This window comes from Chanodichthys erythropterus, chromosome 9 (genome assembly GCF_024489055.1).
Source record: "Chanodichthys erythropterus isolate Z2021 chromosome 9, ASM2448905v1, whole genome shotgun sequence".
NCBI classification, from domain to species: Eukaryota; Metazoa; Chordata; class Actinopteri; order Cypriniformes; family Xenocyprididae; genus Chanodichthys; species Chanodichthys erythropterus.
The window spans coordinates 34,362,294-34,376,202 of record NC_090229.1 but is presented as its reverse complement, the minus strand read 5'-3'; the positions used below and the strand labels follow the sequence as shown (position 1 = coordinate 34,376,202).

The 13,909-nt window shown below is 39.2% G+C and overlaps 1 protein-coding gene across 1 annotated transcript in view; it reads left to right on the top strand.

The window, feature by feature from the left end:
- The window catches only part of antxr1a (ANTXR cell adhesion molecule 1a), an 82,047-nt gene that overhangs the window by 24,474 nt on the left and 43,664 nt on the right, over nucleotides 1-13,909 (top strand). The window contains exons 11-13 of the mRNA XM_067394053.1: nucleotides 4,394-4,463; nucleotides 4,608-4,686; nucleotides 7,091-7,186. Of these exons, the coding sequence (XP_067250154.1) occupies nucleotides 4,394-4,463; nucleotides 4,608-4,686; nucleotides 7,091-7,186 (245 nt within the window). The remainder of the gene's footprint in view (nucleotides 1-4,393; nucleotides 4,464-4,607; nucleotides 4,687-7,090; nucleotides 7,187-13,909) is intronic.

Sequence of the window (13,909 nt, the reverse complement as noted above, 5' to 3'; positions counted from 1 at the left end):
CCACATAAAAAGAAAGTAATACAGTTATGGAACAACATGAGAGTTTTCATTTTTAGATGAACTATCCCTTTAAGCCGACAATGCTGAATTGGTTGCTTACATACGACTTGAATTACAAAGAACATGTATGCTGAACTCATCACTGGCTCGGTAAAGACCATTAAAAATGGGGTTAAATGTTATGTGGGATGACAGCAGTCTTACATAAGACATTTCCGTGACTTCCTTGCATAATTACCATATGGTTGGAATGATTTGAGTCAGAATCTATAAACCCTTTTGATTAGCTATCATTTTTCCACTGAACGTCCCAGTAGACTAGTTTTAGAAACCCTGGAACGATCGACCATGCCAAGACAAATGCCAGTCCCATTAGTTTTTTTTTGGCTAATAGCAGTTACATTAGTAGTTTTACAGGATGGATTCCTGCCAAAAGAAGAAGATATAAGAAAGATATGCTGCCACACAAGAGGCTAATAGAGTTCGCAAAGCCTGTCTGGCAAATGTCAGCTCGACCCCTTGCAGTTTTTACTGTAGGACTCGTCTTTAAACAGGATATGTGTCCTTTCTTGCACACTATAGTGTTGCAGAGCCTGGCGGATGAGTCACAGGCACAATGATATTAGACTAGTATGCTAGCAGAGTACTCTATGGCAGTGGTTCTCAACTGGTTTGGCAATGGGACCCACATTTCCCCATGGTCATTAAGCCGTGACCCAAATTTTTAGGAATTTGATATAATTCCATGTGTTACAGTACATTCACACAGGGCATCTGCATTAACACTTCTCATTTGAATGGGTGATGTCATGCATTGCCGAACTGAATTGTGGGATCTGTTGCTTCAGGTCAGTGGCGTCACCTGTGGCAGAAGTTGAAAATTTTTCAACTTTTCAAGCACCAACGTAGGCATCAGTCAATCAGATCACCTTTTGCATACCCTAGACGCTAGCCAATTGTGTTCATGCAACACCAGAAAGTAATGTGATTATATATATAACAGTTTGCCCATGCAATTGAAGACTGCATGCTACGAGCACATTCTGACATCTGATGGAAAGATCCTTTTTTTTCTTAGGTGAGAGACTTTTTATTTCATAACAAGTTATAAAAATGACGTTAGAATAATGACACTAACATAGCCTGACAACATCTCATCTAACATCACATGCTGAACCTGTTTCTCAATTCAAATGCTGCATTCTTTGAAGGACTTGGACTTTGAAGGCCATACCTTTGAAGACTGCAAAGGTCAGACAGGGTGTTGTTAAATGGGATGGTCTAGCCCAGTGTTTCTCAACTCCAGTCCTCGGGACCCACTGCTCTGCACATTTTGTATGTATCCCTTATTTAACACACCTGATTTAGATCATCAGCTCATTAGGAGAGTCTGCATGAACTGAATTGAGTGTGTCAGATAAGAGAGACATACAAAATGTGCAGAGCAGTGGGTCCCGAGGACTGGAGTTGAGAACCACTGGTCTAGCCTACCGAGGACTGTTCTTGTCACCTAGGAACTGTGATTGCTGCCATTGACGAGTAGCAGTAACAGTAACATTTTTATATCCAAAAAAAAAAAAAAAAACAGGGATCAAAACGTGTCTAAATATGTTCACCTTGGTCCATTTATGTATATAATAAAATATTGTTTTTACATGTGTATCATTAGATACATTTGAAAATTCCAGTAAGTAGAACCCAATACTTACATTTAAATTGTAATCAGGCAAGTTCTCTCAAAAAATCCTGTCACTGGTGCACAATGAATTCTTGGGTAGGGTAGGATGCAAAGGATTTATCTGTTGTATCCTTTATTGCGTGCAAAATGAAGGGTGCATTTCAAGGCCGCATTTGAAGGAGCCTTCGAATTCGGACAGCCTTTGTCACGCCGTGGTGACGCAATCAGCCTTTGATTGCGGCCTTCTAAGGATGCAGCCTCTGAATTGGGATGCAGGACACTCTCAACAGCTTTCACGCACACCTTTCAAAATAAAAGTCTTGCATCAGAAAAACATTTAGAACTACGTTTTTTGTTGTTGATGATGTTTCTTTGACTGCATACTCTGCAACACACTCAAAACAGTCTTGCAACCCACCAGTTGAGAAACACTGCTCTAAGGAAGTGAACTTCATTTGATTTTTGCTTCAGGATGCAGAGTTCTGCAGACTTTATATTGGACATCAAGTGACAACCCACCCAATCTCACAGGAAAACATCCATTTTATGAGGAGGCGATTTTGTTTGAGTTTGCTTTTTTTTAGAAAAAGCATGAAGGTCCACCCCTAACCCCACCCCAAAACATTACCATCACTAGGGTGTAAGCGGATTGTTTAAAAACGTACAAATGAAATCATACGAATTAGCCACCAAATTGGCAAAACCTAAAGTAGTTTTAATTGCCATGAGCTTGTGTTGGAGGCAACATATCTTACAATCTCAGAACAGACCTGAGACACATTTTGGGGTCACCACTTGAGAACCTTAACAAAAAGCTTTGCCTTTACAAAAACAAAGAGCTGTTTTCTGTTTCAGTGGCTAGCGACTAGTGCCAAGGTTCACATATGTCCCATCCTTGATGGCACAAATTAATTCCTAAGGCAGATATGGAAAAGATATGCAGGTGTTGTATATTTGCCTGGCAACTTTCCTTTTAAAGTAAAACTATTAAAGTGCAATTGATTCTATGTTGACATTTCATATGCCACGATACTGTAATGGTATTAAGCCTTCAGGGAGGGTGTCATTCGTACCAAACTATTGTAATTTCATTAAAATTGCCACTGGTTGTGAGATCAAAGCCCAGTCATCTGCCTTTAATCCTATTTTACAGTACCAGTAATAGGTACCAGCTTTGGTGCTTCACATTTTGCCTGTCTTTGCTTTGATTAAAGCTGGACATTTCAAACGTGGCACCATGCTAATTATTTGTGTCCGATTAGGACCAGAACATCCTGTTGATGACTGTAACTGTGTCATGGAAGTAATTTGAAAAAAAAAGGAAAAATCTTTTTTCTGTCCACCCCTCAGCAAACTGGTCCCACTTTCCCATCCTAAAGGCAAATTTTCTTGATCTGCAACATATTTACTCTGACTTTGCGGAGGCCTGCTGTTTATTTACTCCTGACCACTGTAAACACTAGAGAGTATATCCTGTTGATGAATGATAACGTCCATCATGCACAACCTGTTCCATTTACTTTGAGCCCAAGGCTGATTGTAGGCTGTCTGAAAAGAACCCTGTGTGGTTATAGCGTGTTTAGCATCTGACTTTCAGTCTGAATATGTAGCTCTTGGAGTACCCCAATCTGCATAATATTTCTCCATAACTGTTTTTTATTATTGTTCAAATCATCCCCCGGGCCGGATTGGACACCTTTGTGGGCCGAGTGTTTGACACCTGTGGACTATAGCAATAAAACAAAAAATCTTCTTCTTCAAAGGTTATTGCTTGTGTGAAGTATGCAGCTGAGGGTCAATGAATAGACTGGGGGCAGTTTGCGATGTCTAGACTAGCTGTCCTTGACTTGTATTCCCTTTCTTTAACCTCAAGAAAATCCTCAAGCAACTAGATTGCATAATAAGCACATTAGTATCATCAGTAATTCTTACTGATTTATCACGCAAGTCACAACCATGTGCACATGTCTTTGCTTAGTAGTAAAACATGACTCCCTCATGTGCTATGGGTAAACAGCCCATTAAAGCACAATGACAACAGGACCCTCTGCCAGAATTTGGATTCTTTGGGATTTGAGCCAACCGCCTACACCAACAAACACTGGATAAAGGAAAAGGCTGAAGTGTCATATTTGTAAATTGACCTCTGCATTCTTGCTTTGGCTGTATCAGGTGCTAAAGCACAAATCGACCTCCTGTCCAGTTGATTTCTTGAAGTGTAGCAATGACAAGATATAAAATAGCAAAGAATGTACCTTTACATCTGCAATTTGTTGTTTTTGGGTGGTTTTAGGCATTCTCCAGCTTCTCGGTTGGAGGCCTTTGACAGCCAGAGGCTCTGGAGCTCTAACCCCATTTCTCCTGTTCTGTAATCCGTGGCCCACTTCTTTTCCATCTGGATATTTTAGGGTCACTAGCGGTTAAATGCCTTGCTTAAGAGCCCAATGCTGAAAGGTCATGGGAAGCTTCTAGTAGCCCTGAGCATTAGCCAGTACTAGAAGCAGTGGTTGTTAAATTGAAATGTTAACATTCAAATTCAAGGTGATAAAAATGTAGTGGGTTATGTTTACCTAAAAGTAAAAATTATATGCAGTCTGTCCTCAACTAAAGTCTTATGCAACAAGCAATCAAACAAAATAAATATGATGACTTTTAATGCAGTATTTTCCAGATTTGCAGTTTGAAATGCGATTCTGCATTTTTCTTTTTTATTAGTGGTGAAGCCATTGGTAGTGGAGGACACATATCTGCTATGTCCAGCTCCTGTTCTTCGAGAAGAGGGAACGTAAGTGTCCCAGATAAAACTATTTGCATTCTTTCTATTAACATGATTTTACCTCTGACTGTATTCATGAATACTCTGACATGTATTCATACTGAAAGTAATGTTGTGTTGTCGTGACTTTTATTCCATTATGTGTATTCACAGGGCAGCTTCCCTTTACGTTAGTATGAACGAAGGCCTGAGTTTTATCTCTAGTTCAGTTACTATCACCACTGTAAGCTGTGTAAGTATTATTCTGATTCATCTTTCTTTCTTTATTTCTTGTGTTTTTGTGTTTGAGAACCAATGTTGGGAAAGCTACACTACTCTAGCCATTAAAAGTAGCCAGTAAGATTTTTTTGATGTTTTTGAAAGAAGAGTCTTATGTTCACCAAGGGGAGGGACATTTTAATGCTTTTGCATTCAATGCTTTGCATTATTTACAGCCGTTTGAGGATTATTTTATTGCACCAAATTCTCTTTTTTACTTTACAGTAGGTTACCAAAATGCTAAATATGTAGCCTAATGTCTACTTCTAATTTATTACTTTAAAAGTTAACTAATCAAGAGGAAAATAAAGAATGTGTATGTGTATGCATATTACATGATACAAATGTTGTTGTTTTTTGTACCAGTTTTAAAGTTTTATTACATTTTTGTTCTTGAAATCCACCCTTCTGATGGGATCAGTATAATTCAGTTTTTTTTTTTTTTGGATTAAATGTATCCCAATAGGCCAGTTGTTCAAAAAGTTTAATCTGGAACAGAATGATCTGGATTTGGAAATCCCATGTTTTGCTATCCAGGATCAGGATCATCTTACTTTTGTGCTGGTTTTTCAAAGAAAAATTGGATTGGATCACCATGATCCAGAAACACACTTTTCCAGATTACCAAATCTGGATTACCAGTGCTCTATGGAGCCCCTAAAGGGACATGATGATAGAGAGAATATGGGTTTTGAATCAAATACAGCTGTTTGGGGATTGTTTTATGGCACCAAAATCTTTTTTTTTTACTTTACAGTAGGTTACCGAAAGGCTAAATATGTAGGTTAATGTCTACTTCTAATTTATTTAACAGTTAAAATAATCAAGAGCAAAATAATAATAAAAAAAAATGTGTATGTATATTACATGATATAAATGATGTATTTTTTGACCAGTTTTAAAGTTTTACTACATTTTCCACCTGGAATCCACCTTGAAATCCTACCCACTGTTGGGATCTTAGGATAATCCTGTTTTTTTGGATCAAAGTTATCCAAATCCGACTGACAAGTTTTGAACAACACAAACTGAATGTTTGATCCAGATTAAAACTAGGATTGGATTCCGTGATTTAATCTGATTTCAGAATCCCTTTTTCCTTTTGAACAACCCATTTTCAAGATTTGATCCAATCCAATGGCCGAAATCCGGTCAGATTAGTTTTGAACAACTGGCCCAATCTTACTAAAAAGTTTTGAACAGCACAAGCTGATGATTTTAATCAGATCAAAGCCAAGATTGGATTTTGTGATCTAATCTGATTTCAGAATCCTTTTTTCCTTTTGAACAAGATTTGATCCAATTTGATGGCTGAAATCCGATCAGATTACTTTTGAACAACTGGCCCCAGAAATCATTCTAATATGCTGATTTGCTGTTCAAGAAACATTTCTTACTATTATTATTTGAAAATGATTATGCTGCTAAAAGAAGTCTGGAAAGTGAAGTTTTGAAGTGTGCAGGTGTGAAAGTTATGTACCATTATGGATGTCTTCACTATCATTTTTGATCATTTAATGCTCCCTTGCTGAATAAAAGTAGCAATTTCTTAAAGACAAAAATCTGACCCCAAACTTTTGATTGGTTTTGTATCTTTAAACTGTAGCTTGCCACGTGTAAAAAAGCAGCTTACTACATCAAAGCTGTTTGAAAGATACAATATCTTTTAAAATATAACTTTCAGATTATATAAATAGTTTAGGAAAGTGTATTTTACATAAAATGACAATGTGACATTAAAAAGTGAATCTAATCAAACTGTACTGCTACACGTTGGAAGAAGTCATTTTAGTTACTCCACCACTGGCAATCACAATGCTTGAAGCAGCATTATTACTTGAATGGATTATCTAACAAACGGTCATTGCAGCAGCATTTTAGCTTTTAAAAATGCAGCCAAATTACTCAGTAAAAAATGCGTTAAAGGAAAATAACAAGATCCAACTACAGACTGTGGGCTGGGAACTTTTGTGCAAACAAATGATAAAAAATGAACTATTTATTAAATTGATTGCTGGAATGTCTGATGCCTGTAAAGTTGTGCCAGTCAAAGCTCTTTAGAAGAGCACAATATGTTTCCCACCGGCCAAATCCAAAAGCCTCCCACAAGTCAATGGGTTATAAGATCTCCCAGTGAGATCACTTGTAACTTAGTTCATTCCATCGTTTATTACCCATCCCTGTCGTTATGCATCATCTGTTATTTTCACAGCTAGCACCCTTACATGGAACCATTGTTTGAACTGGAGATTGGAAGACTGACATCATCTTTTTATTTCATTTTATTTTCCTAATGATTTTCTGCATGTCATTTGGATCTGATGTGATAACAAAAAATGGGCCTACTCAGAGTGGTGTTCGTCTGTTCCTCCCTGCAGTCTGATGGTACAATCCTGGCCATAGCACTACTGATAGTGATGCTACTGCTGATTCTGGCTCTCCTATGGTGGTTCTGGCCTCTCTGCTGCACTGTGGTGAGTCCTCTGCATGGAACAGCTCAATTTATGTGCTAGTTTACTCAAGTAGAAGTGCTGCTACATATTAGGACTCATACACAAATCTTACACAGAAAACTCATGAAAACTTAAATAGATGAATGTACATGTGCTGGAGATTGCAGGGGAAATTTGAAGGAGTATAACATTACAGAGAACCTACAATGAATCAAACATCTGGAAATAAAAAAAACACGGAGAACCAAAATGCCATGTTCGTTATTTACAGGAATAATCTCACATTAATGTAATAATTAACAATAATCAGCTAGCAGTTCACATAGAATGCATTTTTGCATTTAAAAATGTGAGACGTAGGACAGTGGAATGAAAAAAAAGTTTTTTTAGGAAGCTGTGTCATGCGCAAGCTGCAAAAGATGCAATATGTGAATGTACGCATCCATCTAACACTTTTACATAGAAAAACAATGAAAAGTAGCATATTGGAATGCAAATGTTTTTGGTTTCTGTGTGAACAGCCCCTAAGAGTTTAGTACTCTCAGTTGTGTCCAACACACTTTACCATATTTATAGCCATTTCTTAGATATTCACAGATTTCGCCCCACTCAATCAGTGTCGGAAAAATGTGCAGATTCTGTGTAGGCCTATTTATTGGTTAGAAAACAATATACAAAAGATTTAAAATCTCATTATTTTGCACATAAGTATACAGAATGGACTGCAGCCATGTTATGAGGTGACTAAGAATGAACTGATAACAATTTGAGAAGATTTAATTGAAGATTTGTTAATTTCATTAAATGTGGAGAGTACTCAACCTTCAGAAATGAATATCTGTTACAAAGATGAATTACTCAGAAAGTTATCCAATTACAGAAAACCACCATATGCTTGGAACATCTCTGTATGTCCGGATGATTTGCTTACATGGGCTAAAACTGCACCCTCCTGAAACATATATAAGATTCATGTGTTTGTTTAAGATTCATATCTGACAAGCTTGTTGGATTCCTCTATTTCCAATAATTATTCAAATACAGAGAGATGACTTTAGCAAAACACAATTACCCAAAGAGACATTTTACACATCCTAGGCCTAGGGACGCATGGGCAGAGTTAAGAGATGGTTGCTTTAAAGGGTAGGGTTGTGGACAAAATACACCTTTATTCCAAATTACCTTTGATTGTTGCCATGACTTTCCAGGTTTGTTTGTTTTGATAATGTAATGAACCTTTCTGTTGCTAACCCTAAATTCCAGTGGTGTCCAGGCATTCTGTGCAGGTTGTGTTAAGTTAGTTTTCATGCCCTATTTGTCCTGTAATTACTTGTCAAGCCCTGACTGAGTATATTAGACCCACACAGGGTCAAGGCCACCTGGGATTTATGAACAGATTGGCCCGACAACCCTTGGATCTTATGCCACCTTTGAACTCTCAAGGTCAAATGTCAAAAGTGACTTTCCTCATTACATTTCCAGCAGAGGTGCAGATGTGTGGAATCTTTTTTACACAAAGAAAGTTTCAACAAGAATTTAGAGATGATTAGAGAAAAAAAAAAGAATAGTTTGAATTAGGGGTGGGTCAAGATGGTTGATTATGTGGCTAGACCAATCACCAATCAGTGTCAATTAGTGAGGTTGACTACTTTTAGATTTTTTTCTTATTCAGACCAGACTGAGACCAGAAGAGAGTCCACGTGCACCCAATCCATGTGCTAGCCACTGCTGGTGTCATTTGTGCTTAACATACCTTGATTCATGAGTTCACCCTTACATATAATCAGATATAGCAAAAAGTATACATATTAGTGATGTTCGGTTCTTGAACGAATCGTTCTTTTGAGCCAGTTGAAACCGGTTCATAGGAAGTAACCAGTCGAGCCGGTTCACTAATCGAACTGAATCAAACTTTAGTTCCGGGCTGATGATGCAAGACGCACAAGCCAAAGTACCACGTCCAACTCAAAAAGAACCAAATGAGCCGGTTCAACCAACTGTCGAAGTTTACAGAGGATTACCGAGGACTCAAAAATAACTGAATGAGCCGGTTCAACCAACTGTCAACATTTACCGAGGATTACAGAGGACTCAAAAAGAAATGAACGAGCCGGTTCAATCAGCTGTCAAAGTTTGCCGATGGTTACCGAGGAGTCTGATGAGTGAGTTGACAATACCATGCATGCCTGAGGCACGTACTGGAAATATGCTGATTATGACTACTGTTATTAAATAACATTTTATTAAAACCTGCAAAAACGTTTTTGTCGATAGATGTATAATAAACCATAGTAAAATGTATTTACATGCAGATTATATTATTATTATTATTATTATTATTATTATTATTATATTGCATTATATTATATACATGCAGTTGTTATGTGAAATCAAGTGTTTATCAAGAGTTTATTCTTTCTATACATTAGACATGTAGGCTTAGAACCTATCTGCGTTTGAGCATAAATATTTGTGTTGTAGTTGCGAATCTTATCCAAGATGTAGGCTAATCAATATTGGTCAGTCGTATCCGACAGATCCAATGAAACTGTGACCACAAACTTCTGTGAATGTGAATGAAATGAAGGGCAATAATCAACATGTGTTCAAACAAATCTGAATGTGTTCCTCCCAAACTTTAAAAAACATCATATAAATCAACTGCACATGTGCACTTACTGATGATTGGTATTTGTTATCATTACAGTTCACTTGTATAGGTGCTACTGAATTACTGTGTTGTAGTACTCAAAACAGGACTCAGTCTCAAGTCAGAGTTCAAGACTATATATCTTGGTCTTGTCATGGACTTAGAAGCATGTGGACTTGGTCTTGACTCGGATTTGACACTCTTCTGGTCTTGGTTTTGACTCTGACTCAAATGAGCTGGTCTCAACTACTGGGTAATGCTGCTCTTCTACTAGTCTAACTGGTCCTATAACTCTGAGCAGAAATCAAACCAGTGTTAACCGGTATGAAAATTGGGTGCACTAAGAAGGGTGCAGCCTCTAGTGTCAGTTGTGCCTCTTAAGTCCAGGGAAGGGAAGTTTACCTGCACAGCTCTTACCAGCTGGCCTCTGTTGCACTCGCACTGTGTTTACAATGGACGTGAGTGGCGCAAAATAACAAAAGACAATTATAGTAAGTGATGCTGTCAACACTGGACAGGGCGCAATGCAACATGACAAATCCCGACAGTAAACCGTTGCCCCATTCTATTTCTGACTTGCTCAAAGCATTTGCGTTACTTCTGGCATGAAGGACAAATTAATTTGCATCCTGCATAGACACGGTGTCACCCTCTTAAGCTTTGCTCCCATCCAGGTCACAGCACCATTGTATCTGGTCCTAGGAAGGCGCTAAACAGCTTACCTGTATACTAGTTGGCCTCTGTTACACTAGCACAAGTGGGTTAGAAGGTCATTGTTGCAGATAGACTAGCTTGACCAGACAAAAGTAGCATGAAAGTGCCCAAAACATACCTCAAACTGGTCAATAGTATTGCTTTGACTGGTAACATAAGATAATCAACAGCAGAACCTGCAATGGAACCGAGTTTAGCTCCAACTCTAATTAAACACACTTGAACCAGAAAATAAAGGTGTTGGGTTTATTAGAAAGTTCCAAGCAGGTGTGTTGAAAATCTGCAGGAAGGCATCAGACCCCTGATCTAGGTAGATTTTCAGCAGGGAATAATTTGTCCCATAGAGTCTACAGAGACATTTTCCACAGGACATTGTGCTTCAACTGCTTGAATTTTTTGATTTCTGATGGACATATAATAATTCAGACTGTCAGTGAGGTCCAACTGAGGAATATCAGAAGAACTAGACACGTCTGGAATTTGTCTGGAAAGGCACAACAGGAAAAGAGAAGAAATGAGTCATTGCCATGTTAGAGGATTGTAAAGCTCTGGAGTGAAGTTCATGGAAGGTTGAATCAGCGAAACCAGCTAAAATCCTGCTCAGCCATGATCAGTTTCCATAGAGACCAGCTGTTGGCTATCATGGACTGAATTAACATTAGCTTATTGCTAAGTTTAAATAGCCTGGCTTTGTTTATTAACAAAAGTTCTTTTAGACTAAAAACCATGTGTGTTGATCAAGTACAAACCTGCTCTGCAAAATGCCTTATGAAATGAATATTTTCTTGAAAAAGAAAATGGAAAAAGACTGTCTGCCACTTGAAATCTCTCTGTGAACTTCAAGGGGGCATGGTTCTGTTTGGGAAAGTTATCCTGTGTTACCATGGAAAATAAAATTGATTTGACCTTTTGAAACACGAAAGAATAGTGCTTATTCTCAATTTCCTAAAGATCTATAAATTGAGATAGAGAGCCATATTTGCAATGTGACACAACAAAACTGGAATGCTTCCTCTTTAAAGAATAAAGCTGTTTTAAATAGCTTATTGAACACATAAGTTAATCGCTGTTCTAAACTAATGCACTGCTACATTGTAACACGCACGCACACACATACAGATAGTAGTGTGCACATCACATGCAGATCACGTGCACACAGAAACATTAATTAGCGCATAAATGTATTGTCAGCTCTGTTCTTTGATTTATCAATAAAATAGCTTAGAAACTGAAAAGTTCTAGCATATATTTCTTAGCAATAGCAGCTGTTTTGTAGGAGCAATAGCCTTGTGGGCAGTGCTGTGTCATATGCATAGCTGTGCACAAGGCAACCCATGTTCGAGTCTCAGCTTGAGGTTCAGGCTTATTTGTTTATTTATGCTGTCATCAACAAAAAGTCGACTTAAATTGCATAAATGTCAACGTCAAATCTACCTACAAATTTGAATATTTTAATTACAACAATGTGTTTTGATCATATATATATATATATATATATATATATATATATATATATATATATATATATATAAAATCAGTATTTAATCTTTCTCAGCCAACGAAAAGTTTGGGCAGATTTGTTGCACAGGCTTGTCTTAAACCAAATGAGCAGTATTTAAATAAGCTTTATTGCTGATCTTCATCAGCAGAACAACAAATGTGTATAAAACTAAATGGTACCATCGACATTCATGATGAATACTTCATTAGCAGTTTGCTCCTACCATTAATTCTTTAATTGACACTCCCCCAGCTTGAAAACTGGGGGCTTAAAGAAACATTTCTCACTGGTAATTACAACTTCATGAACAATACAAAAAGTCAAACAGAGGAGGACTAAAGGGGGCTTAGGAGGTGGGCACAGGGCAGGCACAAGGGACAAACACAGGAGCCATGGCAGAGCAAACAATGGGTGGAACCAGGGCACAGATGGGGAGGGGTGTTAGGGTGGAATCCCCAGCAGGTACCCCAGAACGAAAGCCCACAGCAGAGTCAAGGGAGGGAGGAGCCATGGTGGAGGCTTGCCAGACGGAACCAGGTTGGACTACCGACCGAGACTAAGCTGGTGTTTATGGAGACCCAGGATCAACTGAAGAGTCTGGGCGACACTGTAGGTCATGGGGACCAAGGCGGAGCCACAGGGATGAGCAGCCAAGGCTAAGCCAGGGTGCCAGAGAACTGAGGCAGAGCTGGTGGAGCCTGACGGAGTCAAAGGGGTGTAGGGACAAAGCACAGCTGAAGGCCCAGGTGTCCATGGCGAAGGCAGAGTGACGACTAACCAAGGCGGAGCTGGGGGGAAGAGGAGCCATGGTCAAGAGACCCGAGGTGGAGTGTTGGGCACAAAGATTCTAGGCTGAACAAACAGGTCGACAGTCCAAAGCTGATGAGAGTCTAAAAGCTGATAAACTATCAACCCGAGGATGGTCCATGAAACACCGAGCAGGTATCCTAGGAGCAGACAAAGGGCTGATGAGAGGCAGTGCAGGCATAGTCTCAACCTCAGACGTCATGCCCACTGACCGTTGGCTGAACGTTTGATGCATATGGCACACTTATCTGGAAACACTTCAAAGTCGCATTTGGTTGGTTGAATTCTACAGGCTGTCCGGGAGATGTGTGTGTCGCATTCTTTAACGGTCTGCCTGGAAACAAATGCTGCCAAACATCCTCGTAGAAGAAGATCGCCATAGTGTTTACAACTGTGACAGTGAGCGCTTACCAAGATAAACTAAACACTGGATTTTCAAAATTATGTGAAGTTTACGGCTCTATTCAGCGTTCTTGAATGTATAATTTATTAGATTTAAAGCCCCTAAAGCTGACGCGAAAAAAAATTAACTGTGATTGGTTGCGTTACATGTCTGTCAAACGTCCTCTTGGGCGGTCCTTGGCCAATGAAAGCTGCGATAGAGTCCAGACCTTCTGCCGTCAGTCTGAAGGTCTGGCTATGTGAGACTAGTGCAGGCAGGGCTGAAGGGTTTCACAAATGGATTTCCTGATCGATACAGGACAGACAGAAACCTTAGGAATGACCCTCTTGGTTGACGCAGAACAGGCAAACATTTCAGAAATGGCTGTCTTGGCTAACACGGAACAGGCAGAGGAGGTGGGAGTGGGAGGCAGGGCAGGAACACAGACCTCAATAACTCGGTACTGGGTGATGAAACAGGCTCGGTGCTATTATTCTCCATATCCTCAAACACAATCAGGGGCTCAGAGTTCAGCTCATCCACACTCGCCTCAGCTGACGGGACAGGGCTCCCCTCATGCTCCTCCAGTGTTCCCTCAATGACAGATGATGTTGTCGGCTCACGCACATGGTCAGACATGTTAGGCTCGGGCTCCGGGGCGACATGTGGCGTAGGCTCTGGCTCTGCGTC